Source organism: Strix uralensis, chromosome Z (assembly GCF_047716275.1).
Source record: "Strix uralensis isolate ZFMK-TIS-50842 chromosome Z, bStrUra1, whole genome shotgun sequence".
Lineage (NCBI taxonomy): Eukaryota > Metazoa > Chordata > Aves > Strigiformes > Strigidae > Strix > Strix uralensis.
In genome coordinates this window covers 13501222-13524981 of record NC_134012.1, presented here as the reverse complement: position 1 = coordinate 13524981, position 23760 = coordinate 13501222, and the positions used below count along the sequence as shown (strand labels likewise).

The following is a 23760-nucleotide window of genomic DNA, read 5'->3' as shown; positions in this document are numbered from 1 at the left end:
CTGCCTGGATCACTGCATCTATTTTATCTTTTATTATGAGAAAAAAAAGAATAAAGGGAGATTTGACAACACTCAAGGAGTAGAGATTTCAAAACTGAAGAAAACATTGCACTTACACATGCTCCAGGAATTTGTTAAGGCTGGAAATTTAGCGTGAATAAAAAAAAAAACCAATGAAGACTGGGTATTTTGAGAAGATACTCAAAAACATACTGACCTATTGTAACGAATGATGATACATGTTTTGGAGGAAAGATTTAAATGTCATGTTACAGCCTACTGCTGTTGCTAGCTACCAGTCAGGATGCGCCATCCACCATCGCTCTGTGCCCGCCTACCCAACAGTAGAGCAGTAGTTCCAGTCACTGCCTGATACTCAGCCACGCAGAACCTCCTCTGTCTCCAGACTAAACTGCATTTCCTCATGCAAACTTCTCAGCCAGCATGTGCCTTAACAGGTGCATTGAGTTCACCCCAGGGAAAAAAAACCCAAACCTGCCCACCTGAGCAGAGCAGAGATGTGCCTTAAGGTACAGGAGTGAAAGCAGTTAAAGGAAAAATGCTAACAGAACAGTGTTTCATGCTGAATTTTTATTTCAACGTTATGCAACTGCATAAGTATAAATAACCGTGTTCAACATACAACAATTATGACATCCATAAGGAGTTTTTTAGAGAAAATAAGACTGCACTTTATTGCACAGACCCTAACAATTTTTTTTTCATTTTTTTTTTTCTTCTGTAAGCCGAGGAATCTACAGCAGAAAGTCTACAAAAGAACACATCAGATCTAAAACACATCAGATCACATAAAACTGACCAAGTAGAACACAGGCAGGAGGATCTCTTAACAGCTCACTGATAAGGTAAACACCAACAAACAGGTACTACAAAAACACAAGCTTAAGCACTGTAACACTTCCAAAATGCAAAGAACTTACTTGTCAGAAGTGATAATGAACTATACAAAATATACATAAAGGTATACTGTAAACAAATAGCTAGATGTGCTTTAAAGGAAACAAGAGGATAGCTGAAAAAATGCAGAAGACTGTAAACTAGGAAATACCTCCCAGATAGAAATGTTACTTTGAAGTGCATTAGCATTCATTTGTAGTAACTGCCAAAGCACAGATGAACTGTAAATGTTGAGACCATTTTATCTTTAAAACTGATCAAAAAAATTATCCATTGCTCACTAGCTCCTCTGTGAATGCAAAGGCAGTATGAATGTTCTAGTGCCACATGTAAAATCAGAAGGACTTGTGTGATATTATCCTTCCATGACAGGTTTGCTCAACTATAGTAAAAGCTTTTACTGAAGGGAAATTAATTCTGCACACTGTCAGCTGTCATACAAACCTCCAGGTCAGGATTACACTGTGCTTTTATGAACAATTTTCTAGCTTTTAAAACACTAAAACAACCCGTAAGCTCTGACGAAACAGGTAGGGGCCTAGCTCTACTCTGGGTACATGTAACAGAAATAAGCAGAAACACCATTCTGTTGATCCCCATCATTCAAAAACACGCATTTTAAGGATATTTTGTGGTGTTTCTGTACGTTTCAAATTCTACCTTTCATCCCTAGAAACAAACTAAATACCTCCACACTAAAATGATCAAAGTCTACATGTTCCACAGTATATAAAATGTAAATAAGGCTTAGCAAAAGTAAAGACAGTCACATTCTAGCACCAAATAGCTCCAACAGGTTCCTTTGTTACAAAATGCTTCTTTTTTAATTACAGTATTTACTTTTTTTGCATACAAATAAAAAGATTATGTTATGAAATGTATGGAGCTACTCAATGCATTTAGAAATGAATGTGTAACCCAGAATCACTTGCCAAATCCAGCAAGTTAGATCTACAACATAAGGCCCCAGCTATGTATTAAAATGTATCAGATGTCCTGAACTTTTCTGAAGATATGATACTGAAACTGCTTTTTTTCCTTTTTACCTTTCTTGTCATAAAATAGAAAAAAGCTATAGCTGTATGAAGCTAATTGTCCTATATGCCTTCATAATATGTATTCTCTAAATGTATTAAAACCAGGGATGAACATACTAGTACTGCAAGTATGTGCTTATACTTGTGCCTCATACTGTAAGGGCCTGAATTTAAAAAAGCTCAAGGAATTCAAGAGAGGGTTGCAGCAAAAACTAAGCACATGGTGTGTGCTTTGGAGTTTCAGCCTTGTCTGGGGTGAAGGTCACAGAACACACTCCCAATAGACAAGACAAGAACCACCATTTCACCAGAGAACGTGACTCTTGCTGGGATGCCCTGATAACCAAGTGGTCCTCCCATAGCTTTAATGACACCTACTCTGAGAGACAGGCTTTGTGCAGTTGGGAGATGCAATTAGGTCTTTTGTCAGATCTGGTGAAGCAGTCAGCCAGGCACAGTTCTATCAAAATTGGATTATTAAAAATACATGTAAAAACTCACAATAAGTCACCATATTTATTCTGTACTAGTATTTTTTTAACCTTTAGCTAGGATTTTTAATAAATAGAAACGTGGCCTGCTTTTATTTTCTAGTCAGACCAATGCTTATGCATGTCCACGCCAGGTCTGAGTTTTAATAATTCAGTTTCATATTTGAGTATGGCAAATAAGTGGCAAAGCAACTATCTTAAAAAAGGTATTTTTTTAACAAAAAAGTTGCAATCAGCAGCAAAGTATATATGCTACATTCAAACTCCAAACACACATTGCTAAGTATTTACAGAAAAAAAACACCTTTTATTCAACAGCTCTCAGCTGTAAAGGTATTTTTGTACAAATACTATATGGTAACAGTTTTACCGGTTACAATTGTGAAGGCATTTTGAAAAAAAGTCATCTCTTTATATATCCCCTTGTCTTCTTTCTTCAGTGACATGAAAGCTTTGCCACACAAAGACACTACACAGTGCTGGTTTAAAGGCAGTCCAATATATTGATAATGTTTCAGCTAGTCTTGAATTCACACCTGCCAGGTGTTACTGTTAACAGGATTTTTTGTGAGGACTGCTCCGTGAAGCTTCCTTTCCTCGCCGCTGCCGAGCTGAGTCTTTGTCATCAGAAAGTGCGTTAGGGCAGTCAGGTGTGGTTGCTGACCTGGATAAATCTTTACCTACATTCTGTTTTCTTGAAGCAGACTGCTGAGCCTGAATGGCATCTTTTCCCTTTACATCCACAGTGTTAACAAAGAAAGACTTTTCTTGATTTCCAGGTTTCCCCCCAAGGTTTGAATCAGGGTGGTGGGCTTCTACTACAACAGCAGCACTGTGCAAGGCCATCAGTGAAACACTTTTAGTCATTTCTGCCTTACCACTCCCTGAAGAAGAGGTGCTTTTCTTATTTAGTTCCTTGCAGGTTGCAGGAAGCTCAGGTGAGCGTGCTTTAACCTTTGCTGAAGACGCATCACTCTTCACTGAAGACAAAACAGATAGTTCTTGTCTACATTCAGAGAAATTCGCTGAACAAGTCAGCGGCTTTCCTGGTGTTGCAGCCACACGACAAGAATTCTGCCCGCTGGCAGGTGACAAATGTTTTATTGCAATCTGCTTGTTTGCATCCTCTGGCTGTTTATGATTAACTTGTCCTTTCCCTTTTAAATCTTGAGAGGTTTTGCTACTTGTGGTTGCTTTTTCTGCTCCTTTCCCTCTGGCATTGGAGTTTGCAAGGCAAAGGGTAGGCTCTACTTTCCCACTGTCAAGCTGAACATAAAGTGCATCAGTGCATATTTTTCCTTCGGGTCTTTTGTCTGTAGACATCATCTCATTACTAGGACTTCTGTCTACCTGTTTGCTCAGCAGGACACAGTCTTTCACAGTGGAAAACTTTGGAGACATGGTGTGTTTTTCACCGAGGTCAAGTTGCTTTTGATCAGCAGATTCCCCCAAGCCTGCTAGTTCTTGTCTCTGCTCCTGCTTTTCTCTCTCCAGGCCTGCTGGTACAGGGCTGACAGCAGAGGATTTGGGTTTGGTGTCAGGAGTGATGCTGCTCATTTGGAGGGTGGCTACTGAGCCATGCTCCAAACTCACAGGCCTTTCGGCCTGCACATGTTCATTGCTCATTTTTCTCAAGGAGCCTGCAACAGAATAAAGGGGATCTAGCACATTTTTACTGGCATGTTTCCCATCTTTCCAGGAGCTGGTAGACACCTGAATAATAGTTTCTTTTTCTTTTATGGTCGGGGTGCATGGTTTTTGTGACAAAGTCTGTTTATCCAAGTACTTAGACTTAGAGGAACTTGTATCAGAGGCTGGCTTGTGTTTATTACTACTGCTTTCCGCATATGTGGCAGCAGGCTTCACGTGTTCTTGAACACTTACGTGAACATCTACAGCACAGTTTCTGCTTACAGTGTCTCTCACAGCAGAGGAGCCTGAAGCTTTAAGTTGCTGCTGAGGAACCTGGATGGACTGCTCTCTCTCAGTAATTTGAAGTCTTGTGTCAGTGAGCTGTTTCTGATCTTTCTTCACTAAATCTTTGGCATTGTCCTTCTGTACAGAGGAAATGGGTACAGACTTCTCATTTTTAAGAACACAATCTATTGAGGGTTGTATGGGCCGTTTGGATGGAAGAGCTTCACTCTTTGACTCTGTGGTAACTTTCTTAGAGTCACTGAGATCTTTCTGCTTGGTTATGTCCACAAAGTTACTAGCAACACTGCTGTCATCTTTGCCTAGCTGTTTCAGTGAGTCTCTGCCATCCTTAGGTTGTGTCTTGGGGCCAGCTGTCTGCATTTTTCCTTGCATCTGAGGTGGAATGGCAAAATCAGCACAATTTTTTTCATTGCTTTTGGAGTAGCTTGTTATCAGGACATCTGAGATGGATACCTTCAGAGATGACTCTCTGATCACCTCCACCTTTGCAGGGATAGGCTCACAACTTCTCTGGGTTACTGTCTGTTTAGCAGGCAACTCCTTTTGTATTTGCTTCTCTTTTCCTACAGCTTTTTCAGGAGTGCTTCGGACAGCAGAAAGTTTGGAGCACGTTTGAGTAGTTTTAACACTGTGACTCTGAGTAATACAAGACTTCGCCTCTGTTGAATTGTCCTTCTGTTTTGAAGGGGAGGTGTCTTTCTTTTGACCAGCTTCAATAACAGAAATACTGCCTTTATTAGCTAGACTAGAAACCTTTTTCTCTGTCACTACTTCTGCAGCCACAGAGATGACTGGTGGATTTGGAGAACTCTTGCTTGTTTGCACAACCTGAGGTTCTGATATGTTGACTTTGCCAGATTTTGAATAGCTTAACATCTGCTCTTTATGACAGATCAGTTCCATCTTCCCACCACTCCCTTCTGATGCTGGGGGTTTAGGAGATCCCCCATCACTGCTGGTGCTCTGTCCTTCTGGCAGCACGCACAAAGGCAGTTCAGTCTTTGAAGCCTGTGGCCCAGAAAGTAAGGCAATGTCTAGTGTGCCTTCTATTGGCTTCAAACAGGAAACAGATCTCCCATCAAGTTTATATTCTGATGGACTTTTTCTGACAGGAGCCTCAGTGGAAATAAGGGCTGATTTTTCCACACTCATGTCTGCTCGGCCATTCAAGGTCTTGAGAGGAACAAAAGAAACCAAGTTAATCTGAGCAGCATGTGCACTGCTGATAAATGCTCTACCATCTGCAGTGGAGTCCTGCTGTATGTTTATTGGTCTGCCTGTATTAAGTTGAAGGCATTCATGAACATTTGATGTCAATTTGGGTTTTAGCACTGGACAGACACTCTCATCTTTTTCTTCAATGGACATTTTCTTTCTAAGATAATCAATATTTGCAAGTTTACCATCTAATCTTTCAAATTTGACAAATTCTTTTGTTGGTACATTTTTATCTGTGTTTTCTCCCTTTCCATTTAGCATCCTGTCAGAGGACTGAGGTAGCACATCTTGCAGTGTACATGGAGGGGATATTCTTTTGAAGTCATAAGAAATATGACTAAGTTCATTAGGCGGAGGCCCATGACACATCTGTGCATCTAAAGCAACACCATCATTTGATCTCAGGTTTGCATTCTTTTGGAAGGTGTCTTTGAGTATGCCACCAGCTGACTGGGTCTCCAAAGCAACAATTTTTGTTTCAAACTGATTTGATCTTTCTAATACCTTCTGAAATGCTTTTTTGTCTCTTTCTTCCAATCTTAAGGTATTGGGATTTTCTGGTTCACTGCTAGGTTCATATATAGCAGCAATAGCTTTTTCAGCAAAATCTTGCTTTTTCATAACTATCTTGGCCTTCAGCTTCTCTCTGTCTAGCTCGTCGATAGATTCTTGCCTACCTAATTTTCGGGAGATTGGTCGTTTCAAGCAGCCCTGCTCTGCAGGCCTGACTCGTGTAAGTGAAGGCACATCACATACATTCTCCTCCAAGCTCTGAAGAGTTACTTCCCTTTGGGACAATTCTCTATTCACTTCTTCCTGAGTCACTTCCAGACTGTGTTTTCGTGAACATAAGTGTTTCTTATCACTGCCATAAGAGGGTGCAAGTTTCTCTTCAGATTGGACTCTCTTTAAGAGTGGAGATCTTGGTGGCTCTGCACTCTTTGGCCTTACAATATGCCTCACAATAGTTGGAGGGGAGTGCATTTTGCTAGGAAAAGATTGAGCTATTTTTGTATTTCCAATTGAATGTCCTAGCAATGGTGATGGAGATCGCTGAGGGGATGTTGGCTGGGGTGTTGGAGAAGGTGTCCGTGCAAGAGGAGAGAGAGGAATGCTGCCAGCTGATTTGCGTCTTCCTGATCTGTACCTTTGCCCACCAAGCTTTGGACCTAAGCCATGAAGAGTACTGGGTCTTATGTGTCCTGAACCAGCTGGAGAATTGGGAGCACTTGAACTAGGGGAGCTACTCTGTGAAGAGTTAGTACCTACAAAAAGAACAAACAATCAAAACATAAGATTAGCAAGATTTTTTAAATCTTGTCTAAATGCTCAGGGAGACACAGAACTTTCACCTGTTCAAAAGGCCTATGTGCCATCTGCTGTTACAATGTTCCAAAATTTGGAAGGTTTTGAGTGACCGGGCTGTAAACTCCTTATCATTCCAATTATGTTGCTATTTTTTCCTTTCCCTCTGTTCCTTCATCACCTTTAAGTTATCGCTTACTTCTATTTACATAGAATAGCTAGCGCTTTCTGCCACTTCAAAGCAAAGATCAAGGCTTTCCAAATAATTTATCTTTGCCAAGGGATGGTACAAAAGCAGTCACTTTTAGTACACACTAAAATCACAACAGAAGTAAAACAGGAAAGAGGGGTAGGCTTTTAGGAACCAGAAAGATGTGTATTTCAGCACCCAATCAATCTATTCAGCCACAAATCTGCATTCATGAGTGCTCAGGCTAGTTCCATTATGTAGCAACTTTTTCCTCAATTTCATTCTTTTATCAATCAGCCTCTCCTAGGCAAGATTCTACCTTTTACTCCAAACTTGGATTGTTTATTACTCAACTTAGAGCCACTGAACTTGTATTTAAGATCTGGGACAAACCTAGCAGACAGTTCCCTTTTAGGTGCTTCTGTATCACGAAAGCACCTTTGATTTTGCATCAGGAATCTTCTTCCCTTTTCCAGACAGAAACCAGCTGTTCAATGATTATGCTTGTCAGAGCTGACTACTCTTATCAGAGTGTAACATATCTCCAGGGCTCACAAGTAGAATACACTTCAAAGTCCTTCTCCTCTGTCCTCCATTCCTTCACACTCACCAGATGGAAAATCAGGAGTAGAACGGTAGCTTGGGGTAGGTGATCTAGGAGATAAGCTGTGGGTTGGAGACCCAGGCAAGCTCTCCCCTGATGAAAGTGATCGGTTCAGGCAGGAGAAACTTCTGCTGGTGTGAAGAAGAGGAGAGGGTTGCTTGGCCAGCTTTTTAAAGAGAGATCTTCTCCTAGTGTGAGAAGAGCACAGCATTAATCAGAAGTTAAGATTTACAGAAGATACTATTACCAAAGGCAAAACTCTTGCAAGTTGGCATTGCTTCCCTCTCCCATTACCCTCAGAAAAGAAAATCACACTGCAGAGCATGAAGTTTAGAAAATACCCTGATTTGCTATTAGGTGAGATAGATATTGTAACTAAATCTATTTGTACTAAAATTTACTCACTGTATTTCAGAAGAACGGTTAGCTCCTTATTAGTATAAATCTGAATTTTCTTAATTTAAGTGCCCACCAAAACTGAAGGAATATCTATAAAGTACTAGTGATATATTTACAAAATACACATAAACTTATCATCAAACTAAAAATGCCCATAAACTTAGCATTAGAAAGTTTAATTAAACAATAACAAAAAGATATACTTAAACCAAATTAAGATAAAACCTGTTATTCACCTTCTTCCCCATATCTATGGGTGTGCCATGCAAAATTTTTAGGAGTTATTTTAACAGATCTAGTCTAGGCAAAATGGGATTGGAAGGACATGTTACAACCATAGGGTTTCATAGAGGGTAAAAAGATGTAGAAGAAAAGAGAAAGAACTGTATTAACTTCGTATTTTAAAGTAGTTGTTATGTATACACACACACAAGGAAACATTCACCATGAAACAAAAGGATTACTCACCTCTCTAAACTCTCTTTCTTCTTTGTTTTCTTACTGCGTCTCACCATTCGGCTCCTGCAGGTGTTTCGTCTGGCAGGTCCTGTCTTGATGGAAGTGTTTTCAAAAGGAGTTGTCGTTACTGAGACTTTGTTACCACTCTGTCAAAATGGAGAAGGAACCTTTAAGTGTGAGCAATACAAGAAGACTTTGCCACAAACGTGAATGCAACAAGACAGAATTCCAACATCAGAGTAAGAGCTGACAGTGTAGGGAGTCCTATGCAGATGTGGCCAGGCTAATTTATGTCAGATAAACGATGACCGGAAAATTCTCCAATTCTGCCAAATTTCCTAAACTTCCTCCATTCCAGCTTCAGGACAAGGAGAAATTCTAATAATTGTAGTTAGACATGAGGAGACCAAGGATTGACCAAGACTGCAATTTTCAAGATGGAAGCTTCTACAGAAACATCCTATTTTCCCACAAATAACAGCTGTCACTGCACAGCGGTCCATTCAGTGGCCATTCATGTCTCAGGATACCGACTGTTACAATGATGAAATGGAGGAGAAAACTTAATCTTATCAATCCCAAACAATCCTTTTACGGATTAAAAGAGTTAACAAATATAATTAAGTTAAGCTTTTTAGGACTGTTTGCACGAACAGATGACTCAATAAATAAAACCAACTGGAAATATCTGTGTTATGTTTTAAAAATCCACACCTCCTGTCCAGCACTGTATACCACTACAGTGAGCTTCTTTTCAAAGGAAATCCAATAGGCCAAATTAATTTATGATACAGCACATCTAGATAAACAACAATCTCTCATTTTGAGTTTACTCTTGTAAGTAGTGTGCAGGGTTGTCATGTTTCTCTTTTTCTGTATCTGACACAGAAAACAACTGCACACCCAACTGCCTAAAATTACAGAATTTTTCTCTTATACATTTCTTGCAAAACCGGAAAACTTGGAAGTTCCTCCTGGTTTCAGGGAAGGAAAATAAAGACATAAGGAAAAGTATATTTTGCATCTTTCCTCAGCTCTTTATATTTCCCCATTACTTCGTTGCTTTCCAATCTTTCATAACTGTCTACTCCCTTTGACAGGCAAAGCTCTGCATGTAACACCATAAATTGTTAATAATAGGAAGTAAATACACAGCTGTCTAAAATAATTCTGACCTAGTCTGTGCTGAAAATATTACACAAAAACTGCAATTATGATCAGCTTCAGCGAAAAGCTAAGACACTATCACTCATTAAAAAAGTTAGGATTTTGTTTGTTTTTAAGGAATAAGTGTAATTTTCTAATAGGATAGACCTCAGAAAACTCCACAAGAGAAAGAAGTGATAGATTATTCATAGAAGTCCAACTGCAGGATCAGAACTTCATTAAGCAAAGAAGCTCTGTGGGACATGCCTGGTTACAGGAGAGACAAAAACATTCTGGGCCTTAAGATTATAAAAGGCAAGTTCCTGTACAGTAAGGCAAGAAAATATTTCATATTCTTTGCTTCCACTTTTCCTCACTGATTTCACTACAAAAGGAGAAAACAATATGTAGCATGATCATCAAAAGCCTCAATTACCTGATGAGGATGGGGGAATTCAAGAAAGTGCTTGAAAATGTCAAATTTTTTTTTGAGAGACAGTGACATCTCTGTGTCAGTGCCTCAAATGTACCTCAGCTATCTCAGCAGCAGTGCCAGTTTACTGCAGAGAATCATAGGAGGATATATGAAGTCATTGACCTTTCTCCAAATCTGCACAAGTGTAGCTTAGAGTTTGTAACTGAACCACCACAAAAATCTGGTAACTGATCTCTGAAGGAAACAAATATAACACTTCTCAATCCTTGGTGAAAACAGCAAGTGCTTTTGTATCCCCGCTGTCCAGACTTACCTTTAACAACAATTCAATGACTTCTGTATGAACAAGACCATGCACTGGCTCTCCATTGATATGAGTAATCAGGTCTCCAGCTTTTAAACCCACTTGGTAAGCTGCACCTCCTTCTTCCACATCCTGGAAATCAGAGACGAAGGGAATATTCACAAAATGGGCTTCTGTTTAACCTTCATACTTTCAAGAGTAGGCTTTGTCTAATGAACTCTTTCAATAAAACCAGTTGGCGATGAAGAAAACTTACAGATACTAAGTTATATATAGGAAAAAAGGAAGAAAAATCAGACCAGTCATTTCACCTTACTCAAACTGACCATTAGAGGGAACAGAGCAGCACAAAGGTGATGAAGGACCAAAACAAACTGAATTGCAAGTTATTCTGAAGGAGGCTTAAACAATTTATTGTATTTTAAAATGAGCTTTTGAAGAATTTTAAGCCACGCAGCCACTACTGAAGCCTACAGTGCTTACGGAGCTAGAAAAACACAACAAACCTACAGTATTTTGGAAAAAAGCGAAGGTTTCACTTTTACTGTAATGTACCATCTTTTCCCCTTTCTTTCACTGATGTGATGCTATACCAGTAGCAAGAAATCAATTTTTTTTGATTTATTCCATTATCAATCAAATGTATACCATTCTCAAGATTCAATGTTCTTGATGGATTAATAGGTCTGAGCTGAACAACATGAAGATGAGAAATACACTAGCACATGTGTAGCACTGATACTTCAAAACATACAATACATAATTAAAACAGAGCATTGTACAAAACTTCAAAGCTTTTGATAAATTTGTAATCAATTTTTCAAAATTATATTAAGGTAGTAGAAATATTTTAGTTTATACACACACACTATTTGTGCATATTTAACATTATATAAAATACATAATTTGTTATCAACCTCAATTAGAAAATAAATATATTTACATAAATATGTATTTATTTTACAATTAAGGAGGTTGATAACCAGTGAGATATAAGAACTGCTGTCTTTTCCTTTAGCCTCCCACTTCGTTGAAATCAGTTATGAACAGAGGATGAAAAATACATAATTTATTCAGAACAGTCTTTTTCCTGTGCCATGGAATCCTCAAAGGTATTCATAATTCCAAATGATTTGCACATTTTTACACAAAAATAAAGTCTGTGCCTGAAATCAGCCTACTTGCATCTAGTAAAATATTGTTGACTTTCATGAATCCCTTAATTGATGCAATTTAAAAACTCCATGTATATTTCAACAATTTCTGTTTACAATCTCCTAGCTTTGCAAATCCTGCCCTCAAAGTGGGTGTCCTGGTTTAGCCAGGATAGGGTTAAGTTTCCCCAGCAGTGGGGGGGAAGCTCTAGTGGGGGTTATTCATATATCATGCTGAAGTCACATCCTGGCGCCAAAGCGGGACAGTCGTTACCTGTGTACTTTGGGATTTGCTCTCTTCTCACTGCTGTATTGGTAGATATTTTGCTCTGTTCATTGGTATTACTGTCATTGTTATTGTTGTTGTTTGTTGTGTTGCTGTCGCACTGTTGTATTAAACCTCTCCTTATCTCAGCCCGGGGCTTTGTACTTCACTCCCTTTGTGGGGGAGGGGCAGCGGCCGCGTGGTCTCAGACCCCAGCAGGGACTAAACCACCACAGTGGGCTGCACCAACCCTTTGGTTTTCTAAGCCACAGTGCTCTGAACTTAGATATGGTTGTTCACAATTGCCAAAGTTGACAAAAGTGAAAGCGACTCATGAAGGTCAACATCATATGTAGGTACCACTTCTGCCAAAGGTGGCTTGTGTCATCCCTACAGCCAACACTGGTCTTGTGCACAGGCACTAATTTCATTCTAAGAAAACTGCTTGGCATAACATCACAATTTACACAGTAACTGTTAATAAACAGATACCACAGGCACAAAAATCAAAAGCAAATACATCATTACAGTTTTTTGTGGCTGTATGTAAGTGAAAAAACATATTAGCTTACCCAAACAATGTGGTGCACAGTGTAGATATCGCTGTCACCCACGTAAACCCTGATTGCTCGTATGGTGAAGCCATACTTTTTTCCTGAACTGTGAATTACTATCGGTTGATGAGGACTTACAGCAGCAATCGATGAATCACGGCTGGGAGATGAATCTCGGGAGGATGAAGGATCAGATGAGAGGGAATGAGGAGACATAGGACTTCCCAAAGGAGAAACACCAAACACATCTGGAAGAAAAAAATCTGTCTATTAGAGTACAATCTGAGCACACACAAATACAGACACAAAACGGGGAATTTGTTTAGTTTTGTGACACCTTTGTGTCAAAACATATCACTGACTTTGCATAAACACTCACTAAGATACACACCAATTGAGGAGGAATGAGAAGTTTAACCAACAACTAGATCTTAGAACTAAGTTTCTTTATATGTAAACTATTTTTTAATGCAAGGGTTAACTTGTTAGATGAAGACTGATTTTTCCTTTTAGATAGGAAACACACTCATTGCTAACTTTGGAAGAACAATTCTCAGCCTCTTCCTAACACTCATGAAAATAAAATTGATTTGGTAGCAGATGTTATTGTGAGTACACCCAAAACCATCCCCCAAATCATCCAGCAGGGCTAAACAAAGCACTAGTTGGTTTTTCGGTTTCAGTTATATATAGATACAGATAAAGACTACTGTAATTAAACCACAATAACCAGTTGGACATAGGACAGTAACTCAATGCTTGTACCAAGCCTCCATTTCTATGTTCTGCTACATCATGTAAGACCACAAGAATTTCTTGCAATTACAGCTTAGTTTTATTTCATTATTTTGAAAGCACTATGTGCTCATGCCTGTGCAAATGTAAACACAATTGCAGCAGCATAAAATACACTTTGGTGACTCTAACAGGGTGACAGTTCTGCAAAGGAATGTAGCCCAGAAAGATTCCATGCTTGGAGTCTGTGCCAAGCCATGCCATGCAAGGGCAGATATGCTTTGACAGCAGAGGCACTACTGCCTGGATGCGAGTCACCAGACTCCCAGAGATTGGTATCACTGGGTTAATGCTGAAATCCCACAGAACAGCCAAGCCCCGAGGGGGCTGTCACTGTCACCATTTGGCTCTGAAACATGCCCAGATCCCCCACCCTCCGCCTTGTGCTGCATGTGGGACTGTCACATCCTGTGACTCTCAGCTACATGACTCAGGTTAGAAACACTGGCCATCTGTTGCGGCAGTTTATTTTATGGATAAACATGAATAAGGTAGTTTTTTTGGACAATATTAGGTACAGCTAACATATAAGATTTTGGTTGATATAATGACATCATTTTTAGGTGTAGGCAAAGGGAATTTTGGATTTTATAGAATGATGTTGAGATTAAACTGAAAGAAAATAGTATAATGAGCACAGTAACCCAGTCTATACCATCTCTGAACCTTCTGATTTATACTCAACAGCTGTGAAAGAACCACTAGAATTCAAACTGATGAATAACTCTTGAGTGTTACTTGGCTGTGTAACTACCTGTATGTATATCGTGTTCCTTTGATAGATAATCGCAATAACTAACATGCACTACAGACCCTCTACAAGCAGAAAAAATAACCATGATGCTAACTGTTACAGGGGTATACCAAAAACCCACTTATGACATATGGGAACAAATGTTATTCGGAAGAAATAGTCTTTACAAGGAACAAGCCCAGAGTTTTTGCAAGACACTTGCAGTTTCAGTGTCAACACTGCCCTGAACAGGATGAGCACTCTTTCACCATATTTCTCATTGTAAAAATAAAGTCATCTTCAAGTCTCTCACGCATTTTGTGAGAATGATCTTTCACATTCTGATAACATCACAGAAATGCTAATTATTGTTTTGACTGTCCCTAGTTATCCTTATTCAAGCAGGGGCAAAATATACCTCTAAATGAGACTCAACATTTTCCTCTTATCTCATTATCCTCATAGCTAGCTGCTGGAATTACAGGTGCCTATGCTGTTCTCTGGTGAAGAAGGGTAGAATACATGAGGTGAATCACAAATTCCTGCAGTAATAGGGTTTAGATGGCCTGTCCCCTTTCCACGGTCTCCAAAACACATTCACAATAGCACAGTATTTCCTCACCAAGGTATTACCAGGGCACATAGGGCATGTGCTTTACAACCCAAAGACAGGTGAAGACTAAGAGGGGAGCCAGAACCAACTCTTCAACACTGTACAATTAATTCTCCACTAGCCCAAGGACTTAAAAGCAACCTGCTGAAGTTACTGTCAAAGACATCTTTGAACATACGGAGCAAATGCAGGGTTATGTTATCAGACCAGCAGATACTGAAATATTACACCTAAGGTCTAAAAGCAGCATATGACCAGTGTGCAAAGTTAGGATGTAATCCCACTTTTGGAAAAAATCCCTCAAAGTTTGGGAAATTTGGACTTTGATTCTGGACCATTAAAAAACAAAGCACCAATGCTTCATCTGAAAACACTCAATACTACTGCTATACTTCCAGCAATATTTCTGGTCTCAAATTTTGACCACCCCATGTAAGTCAATGTAGTACAAACAGGAGCCTACATGCTATTTCTACTTCTGGGACACTTCCCTCTGGCTTATCACCTTTCCTTACATGGGATGGGAGAGAACTAGTCAGGCTGAATGTGCTGCTATAACAAACAGCTGTTCTTGGAACTGTACATAGTGAGCTACTTAAAATTTAAGCTACACCCCTACTGTAGGATGGACCAAGGACTGACGCCTGCATCCTGCTGTGCATGCACAGGGTCAAACATAAAGTAGTCACCACCAAGCTACGCTTTTGCCTGTCAGAGAAGGTCCCTCAGCTGTAATGTGCCCACTATAACTGCTGACAAGATCGCACCATCTAGTAACACATGTGAACAGCAAGAAGAACAAAAAAGTGTGGCACAGAACCCATTCTGGACTCTCCAAAATTTTGTATTTATGTCATAAACCATCAAGTATGCATATATCATAACATTTCAAACAAAAAGATTTATCTCTACCTCCTGGGATCATGAGGGACAAAGCGCTTGCAGAAAGGGACTTTGTGACTTTTCCAGAGATCTTCTTTTTCTCTGTGCTTTCTAGTCGCTGACGAGCCATGTGAGATGCAACTTCACAGGGTGGCTTTGAGGAGTTATCTGTACTGTCCACACTTTCTCGCCTTCCATTTATCTGATCTAAGTGCTCTGAGAAACTGCCAACTGTACAAAGAAGGGATAAAGACATTGAGGGAAAACTGGGAATCAGGGATGGAAAATGGTACTGTTGTGAAATAGGAATTTTTCTTTCTGTTAAAAAATTAATAAAACAACATTACAGACATCTGAGTAATTCTTCCAGACTTACAGAATGCACAAATGTTAACTGAATTGAAGCAACGTTTTTTTGTAGTCACAGAATAAAGTAAAACAACAGACAAAAGCTGAAACAAGTCTGGTATCTCAATATGCATCAGTCACCTTAGAGAACTTGATACATTTACTTTTCGTGTAAACTCCTCGTAAAGTAAATGTAAGGCTCCCATCCTACGTAAGTTGCTATCAGCTTAACAACTTTCCCAAAATCATTAAAACACCAAGTATAATTTTATTTTCAATTACTATCTTTTGCTTTTATTCTTTGGATGGTTTTCTACCACGCAGGAGAAAGATACTCAGCACCACTAAACTCAGTATTACAACCACATTGGTATTAGTCTATCACAGGTAATGAATTTTCACAATACTGAATGGAGGAAGGACAACAATGTTTCAAACAATGAAAAAAACCCCATAAAGGCCTTGTGTCATGTGAACAACCTGCATGGGATTTCTTCAAAAATTCAAAGATGTCACAGGGAAGTTATATGACCTTATGAGACACACACCAAGGGTAGGTCACCTGTTTAAAGGCATAGCAGCAATTCCTAGTATTCCTTCAAGGTCACTGAATATTCTGTCGCTAATGGATTACAGAAAAATGAAATTACTCTTAAGTGTAACTGGTAAGTGACAGAAAAGGATTGAATGCTTTGAGTTATCACTGTGACTGCTGTGCTAATGCCAACACCTTAACACAGGGCTGGGGGGAGTGAGCGAGACTTGGGATACAGCACAGTCCAGGTTTTAGACAAGGGAAGGAGATGGAAATAGTTGTACAGCTGGAGGAGCCCGAGGAAATTTACTTTCCCAGAAATGGAGAGGAGGAAAGGGGAGGAAAATGCAGACTATAAGGGAAATTAGGGGTATGGGAACAGAAAGGAGTATCTTGAGAAAACTCAGTGAGGTACAGAAGAGAAATAAGCTGAGGACAGGTAAATGTATAGAGAAGGTAACTGGAACAATGGACAATCTTAGACTGACATAGGCCTAGATCTGTGATAAGCATCAGGTCTTCCAACAGTTGTATGAAATTCCCTTCTGAAAGTACAAAACCAGTAAGATACTAGGGCCCTGGATGCCACTGAAATGCATGCTTGAGTTGGGAGAGGGATGTATAAAGGAAATAAATTATTTAAGTAGGGAATGGCTTACAATGCTCTCTCCTAGATTCCTTATGACAAAAGTGACTTCCACAAGTCAAAGACAACCCTGCCAATTCTCAAAGGCGTACATCATTGAGATGTCTTAATTAAAAACTACACAATGGTGCAGCACAGTGTTAGAAAACAGCAATATAGATCAGTAAGAATGACTCCAGGATGATCAATCAAAAGATCATCAAGTTCAGCAAGGTGGCTTAAAGCACTAAAAATAGTGCTTTAAGTGCTCAAGGGATCTAAGACTCCTTTTCTTTGCAGCAGGATCCTGCAAAGGCTTTATGCCTTACAGTCAGTGGGGTGACACCAAATGTTGAAACTTTCCCATATGTATTTTCATGAGATTTTATTAGCTTGAGCCTGAGCTCAAACCATATCTCTCTTGGGATGGCTTTTTTAAAAAGCAGTTCTGAAATACAGGACTTCTAAATCCATGACTGCTACTGCTAAACAGAGAAGGTCCACAACTGTTTATAATGTCACCAGTCAAGAGACCCACTGTATATTACCTGATAGCGTGGAGCTGCTGATTGTACTTGCTGGAGTGGTTACTTCAGGTTCGTCTTGCACTATTTCCTCACTCACAAATGCAGGCTTTTCCTGTTCCTCCCGGGGTCCCAGTAAGCCAGTGGAATCATCCTGTTCTCCTTCAGCTGATATGGCCAACTTCGGAAGCAAACCAGAACTGCGTTGCTGCCTGCCACTCTCAGTGTCAGAGGAGATGGATGTAGATGTTTGTTGTCTGCATTAAAAATAAATAAACTCTCATGCAGTTATTGAGATGAGGAGGCCTTCTACCTGGCAAGAATGGCATGGACCACTTCCAGCACCTCCTCCTACTTACATTTCAGAATATTCGGAGCTCCAGCTTAAAGATTCCACAGAAGGCAATGTTACACTTTTTGTTTTGTCTCCTGCATCTTCCTTTTCTTCACCTTGCACTTGAGTGACTCGATCTATGCTACTAAAAACCTATTAGACAAAAAAACCACAAAAACCCAACTTATAACTGATGTATTTGATATAAAAAAATATGCAGGAAAGCACATTTTAGGTTGTACTGTGCATGTTCTAAATGATTATACAGTATTTTAGAGTGCAAACTTCAAACTTCTTGAGTTCTTTTGAATTTCAAGTTCTTAAAATGCTTTCCTATTTTGCTTTCTTGGCTCCTCACATACAGGGTCACGAATGAGGTCTCTTCCCATTATGAATTCACCAGCTTTATCCCCATTTCACTGCATGAACCAAGAGCATACAAACAAAATCCACAGCCTTGGGGTCTCTAGGTCACAGGATTAATGCACATCTTGAATTAATTCACAACCATAAAGCCAACCAAGGTAAAAAAAGCCCTAACCCTAAGACACTGACTTAGTACCTACCACTTAGTTGTGGAAAGCAGAACAATTAATCTGAACTGACTTTGAAGTTAAGAATAAATTATTTGGCTAAAAGATATTGAAAAAACCAACTCTGATCATTGGAAGTCTGTTGTTTGCTTAGCTAACAAACAGTACACGAATTGTCAGCTATATATTCTACAGCCTGAGAGGTACAACTGAAGATGCAATGACATAACGACATTAGCAAACCAAACTATTCCTGCAGTACAGAGCTTTCAAAAGGACAGAAGATCACAGAATCACAGAATAGGTTGCAAGGGACCTCTGCAGGTCATGTTGTCCAACCCCTCTGCACAAGCAGGGTCACCTAGAGCTTGATGCTCAGGACCATGCCCAGATGGCTTTTGGAGACCTCCATGGATGGAGACTCCACAACTTCTCTGGACAAACAGTGCCAGTGCTCGATCACCCTCACAGTTTTTTAAGTGTTTCCTTGTCTTCAGACAGAACTTCCTGTGTTTCAGTTTGTGCCCGTTGACTCTTGTCCAAGTTACCTCCAAACAGGCTGTGTTGTTTACCAGTATCTCAATTTGAAACATGCTACCAAGTCAAAATAAGGAGTTTACACAGAATTAGGGTAACTACATCCCCAATTCCTGCCTCTACTCTTCCATGCTATCACAGATTCAAAACACATGTGGCACTGCAGACCCAGCATAAAATCCACCAATTCCTTAAAGCATAACTCAGGACAAACAAGATGCAAACACAGACTTTCCAAGTACCTTTAAACAGTTCCTAAAGTAGGTTGAAGAAATTTTTAATAGAAAGCCTTTGAAAATGACTGCTGGATGCTATATTAAGACTAAAAGCACGTGCATCAGGCATTCCACCTCCATTATTTCCTGCCAATTTACCCTCCACGGTATTTTCTGAGCATGCCCACTCTGCTCCTATTGTCGTCCCTCATCCAGCAATAATTATCTCTTATCTCAACCACTAAAGTATACTACCATTCGGACAGTCAGCTTTACCTTCAATTCACAACATTCAAATCACTCTCTAAAATCCACATCTCTCCTTAACCAAATCACATGCTAACCACTACTTTGCTTTTTCCCTCCAGTCTAGTGTAATCTAATTAACAGCTACTATAGGCTAGTACTGTAACCTTTGTTATACTATCACCTGCAAAATACCCAGGACACAGCTGGAGTAACATGCAAACTATGTACAAGGAAACCAAGGTAAGTAACGTGCATTAGCATCTAACAGAACAGTCTCCCTTAACTTTCTCTTATATTCTCATGAATTTTCTAAAGAAAATACCAACCTATGTATCTCATTTTTTATTACCTTCTTCAGGATTCAAGAAATAACTTTCCTACAGAACCTTCCCATGTTTTGATTTAATGGTATTCATTTCATTCTTGCTCAATTTCAGTTAACATTTCTTGAAGAAATAATTCCTATACATCTCTTCCATATCTAATATTTCCAAACTCTATAAAAGTAGCTAAATGTTTATGTACACAAATATTTATGTACATACTAACATTACAGCAATTTTTACTTACTTTTGAAAATCTGTGTGAACATGAGGAAAACTGTCTTATCTCCAAATTAAAATCTTCATCATTGGTATCATCTTCTTCTTCAGTTTCCAAATGGTGATATTTCTCAGAACGAGCTACAGACACGGGAAATAAAGTATTTGAATTTATCAGGAAAGAATGGGTACCAAGCTTTAGTAGTAACTAAAAGCACAATTCTATTCTCTAAGATTATTTCTGCTGAAATGTCAAACCACCAGTGAAATTGCAAGCTGTCAGTAGTTCCGATAAAGGAGATTTTCAAAGCAGTAAGCAAAAGTCAAAGACAGTGATTATTTAAACGAGGTGTTCATCACATTTTTTAATACCAAACACCTACTGTCAAAATAACTTGTGTCATCTTCAGATTCCAACTGTGGAATAAATTCTGCTTTCTGCCTCAGCAGACCATTCCAGTCAAGGCCCCTGAAGAACTGATGCTGCTTTACTTCATACGCACCACCTGGGGGAGCCAGAGAAAAACACAGAGCAAATTACAGCAAATCCTCTGACACTAATTCAACTAAACCCTTGGCCCAAAAATGCTAATTATCACGGAAAGGCACAGTCATCACTGTAGGCAGGAACATCTACTACCCATTTCCACTAGAATGTGCTAAACCTGTCAAGAGCACCTCCCTGTCCCTGTTTTGTTGTTGCCATTTCTTTAACAGTGGTGGTATTGCTTTATTACCTTGCCCCTTTTAACATTTCTGGTTTTCTGGATATACTAATTATTATCTGTCAGCTACAAATTAGTCAGAAGCATAAGATGCAGTAGTAGTCGTAGTCATAAAAATATAAATATGTGCACAAGATAAGTACAAGTTAGAAAGTACTGAGAAACGATTCTTAATAGTTCTCAGAGTCAAAATACCATTGTTGTATACCATACCAGGACTGGTCTCTAAGACAGGCTGTAAAGATTTCTAGGTTGGGTTCTTTGATTTTTTGACCGCACCAGGGAAAAATTCATAAAAGCCAAATCTTCCCAAAGGAAACTAAAATCACATCTCATTTTAAGTCACTAGCCAAGGAGTGAGCATTTCTCTGAGCACAGTAATGGGTTATTACATCAGAACTGTATAGTTCTTGATTGGTATCAGACACTTCAAATGCAAATAGCTCTTTTTTCTGTCATTTTCCTTCTTCAAAATACCTCTCTCTCTTCTGTCAACTTGATGCCACTCAGGTCTCCTGAGCAAATACACTATTATGATTTTCACAGAGTGTTATGTAGCTAGCTAATACGTATTAAATAGATAGGGCAGTCATTTGAAATACATGGTGGAGCCTAGGATAAATGATGCAGTTTTCCAGTGTCCCCATAGGACCTGTCACATTGCAGCCTCTGTTTTTGTGAGTTGCTTCTGATACTTCAAAAAACTTTGTTGCGGTTTCTAAACACCCCTCTGTGCTTCAGAGAAATGGCTGCCCAATTTCCTTCTTCAGACTCTCGAGAGATCAGCAACAGTCGAAAGAAATCAGCCTGTAAATGAGCTGCACAGATGCTCCATGCAGTGGCACTGACCATTACAGTAGTTGTCAGCCTTGTTCTAGACAACTCACTTTCTCAACCAGCTATAGCAGAAGAGACAGAATTTGCAATCTACTTCTGATCCAGACTCTCACAGGGTGACAGTCTTGAATTAACACCATGTTTACCAGGAAAAGCATCCTGGCAATGACACAACAATGCCTGAAAGGAGTACACTTTATTAAAACAAGGAAATACGACTAGTTGTGGCTCTTCATTTTGCCTTTGGCAGCAGCACCTTGCCTTGCACAGCAGATGAAGCAGGTAGCAAGTGATGAAGCTGATGAGGGCATGATACCTCCCTCACTCTTAACTTGTTCAACATGGTGCAAGGGAGAACAAACTTTTCTGGATGGCACTTACTCCAGACCATCAGCTACAGTGAAGTCTAAGGGCTGTTCACATAGAACCCAGATGCTCAGGGAGCAAGGGACATGCACTTGACTCATCTCAGTCATGTCATCATGTCCCAAAGGAAGACCTGTCATTTGGGACCATGTCAATAGTACTTGGGGTCTGGGTTATACTCATGTTCCCCCCCAAGTGGCCATGGTAATGATCAGTTATGAACTGATCCCTAAAGCTCCTGTTCTTATTAGCTCTAAAAACATGCAGTACCATCTGACCACTGGATGCAGTTTTGCCAGCAATTTTTCAAGTACTCTCACGTTGATACCACCTGTCACTTGGTTTCCTTAACACCCCCGATGTATTTATATTCATGGCGTACAGTGTTCACTATAATAACACTATACCTTTATATTCAGGCTCTTATGTAGGAGGCCTTTTCTTGCTGTGTTTACATAGTGCTTTGCCCAGTGGGGTGGCAGTCAGTGACTAGGATTCTCATACCTTAACGTTTTAAAAATTATGTGCAATATTCTTCATTACTGCCTCTCATCCAAATTCCCAAATAAATCCTGCTCCATCAACAAACAAATACACTCTGTTGCATCAATGTACTGTACTTTCACTAGTCTATGCAGGCTCACTGCTCCTAGTATCACATGCCAGGCTCTTCTCTCAAAACGGAATAAGCACAGCACTGAATGACCACACTGGAATAAGATGGCAGCTTGTGTTCTCACCGATATCCATTTACTTCCTTAACATTCACACTTTTGGCTTTATTCTTTTTCAAGCAAGGCATGCTCACTGAATGAGAATGACACCACCTTTCACAACACAACCTCCTGACCACCTACCCTAAAGACTGGAGAACTATTTTGTCAGGCCAAGATACTTCCGAAAAGGGAAGCATCAGGTGTGTATTGATTCCCTTTCTCTATTTCTGTGTTTAGTTATTTAATACTGTATTCATGAAGGAAACCCATCCAATGGCTAACCAGGTCTTTGAAAATTTCTGTTTTATTTATCAAATTAAGAGAAGAGTGAATGTGAATGACCACATGTAAATCACCAAAAAAGGACAGTCATCATCTTGTTAAGCTCATATAACTGGTCTTAATCTATAAAATACCCTCTGTTGTAACGGCATGTTGTCATGCTACTGGCCCTGACAGATGTTTCCTGGGCAAAACAAATAGGTGAACAAAAGCTCCCAATGCCAAATATACAAGCTATTTCTAGCACACTAACAATTTAAAAGAGTGTCTCCTAACCTGTTCCTAGTCTTTCCAAAGGATTCTGCCTGAGCAGCAGGGTAATCAGATCCTGGGCATCTGGAGGTGGTGCTTCATCCTTTTCAGGCCAGTTGATTTCATCTAGCAAAACAGAAGTTGTTTGTTATTACTGAAGTCTGATCACAACATTCAGCAGAAACTCTGTGAAAACTCTCATAGTGAGCTAGCAGTACAGTCAGAGTTAATGCAACTTTTTCAAGTTGCTCTCTGTAGCGTATCAATTACTTCTGATTTTTATACTCTCTATACAAACTCCATAAACATATTGTTATGTTCCCATTTTCCTCTGAAGTATCCTTTAACCCAAAACAGTGTTTAACAACAGAATACAGGAATGCTTGGCTCAAGGAAAACTATCGCAAAATATTAGCACAACTTGTATGCTGTCCCTTCTCCCTGCCTCACCAAAATCATGGTTTACATTTTAGTTCTGTTCCATGGAAACTGCTGTTAAGATGGACACAGCTGACCTGACCCAGCAGTCACTGTTCATCACATCTGTAAACCTTCTCCAACGTTAGTAGACTCACTGAAGTCATTACTCCCACAATTAAGGGCCAAGGTATCAGACTCTGATCTGGAGAGATACATGCCGATAGAGTTTTTTTCCAAATGTCTCATACTTCAGAAGAAAATCACCTCACCCTACTGACT

At 39.5% G+C, this 23760-nt stretch overlaps 1 protein-coding gene across 4 annotated transcripts in view; it reads right to left on the bottom strand.

Moving 5' to 3' along the window:
- Positions 1 to 576: 576 nt before the first annotated feature.
- Positions 577 to 23760, bottom strand: part of MAST4 (microtubule associated serine/threonine kinase family member 4) — a 244213-nt gene continuing 221029 nt past the window's right edge. For all 4 annotated transcript variants that reach the window (XM_074855037.1, XM_074855041.1, XM_074855038.1 and 1 more), the window contains 11 exons: positions 23086 to 23187; positions 20267 to 20389; positions 19912 to 20024; positions 17833 to 17960; positions 17498 to 17730; positions 15472 to 15672; positions 12437 to 12666; positions 10455 to 10577; positions 8569 to 8705; positions 7708 to 7889; positions 577 to 6867 (listed from right to left, as the gene is read on the bottom strand). In XM_074855037.1, the coding sequence (XP_074711138.1) occupies positions 2999 to 6867; positions 7708 to 7889; positions 8569 to 8705; positions 10455 to 10577; positions 12437 to 12666; positions 15472 to 15672; positions 17498 to 17730; positions 17833 to 17960; positions 19912 to 20024; positions 20267 to 20389; positions 23086 to 23187 (5441 nt within the window). In that variant the 3' untranslated portion in view covers positions 577 to 2998. The remainder of the gene's footprint in view (positions 6868 to 7707; positions 7890 to 8568; positions 8706 to 10454; positions 10578 to 12436; positions 12667 to 15471; positions 15673 to 17497; positions 17731 to 17832; positions 17961 to 19911; positions 20025 to 20266; positions 20390 to 23085; positions 23188 to 23760) is intronic.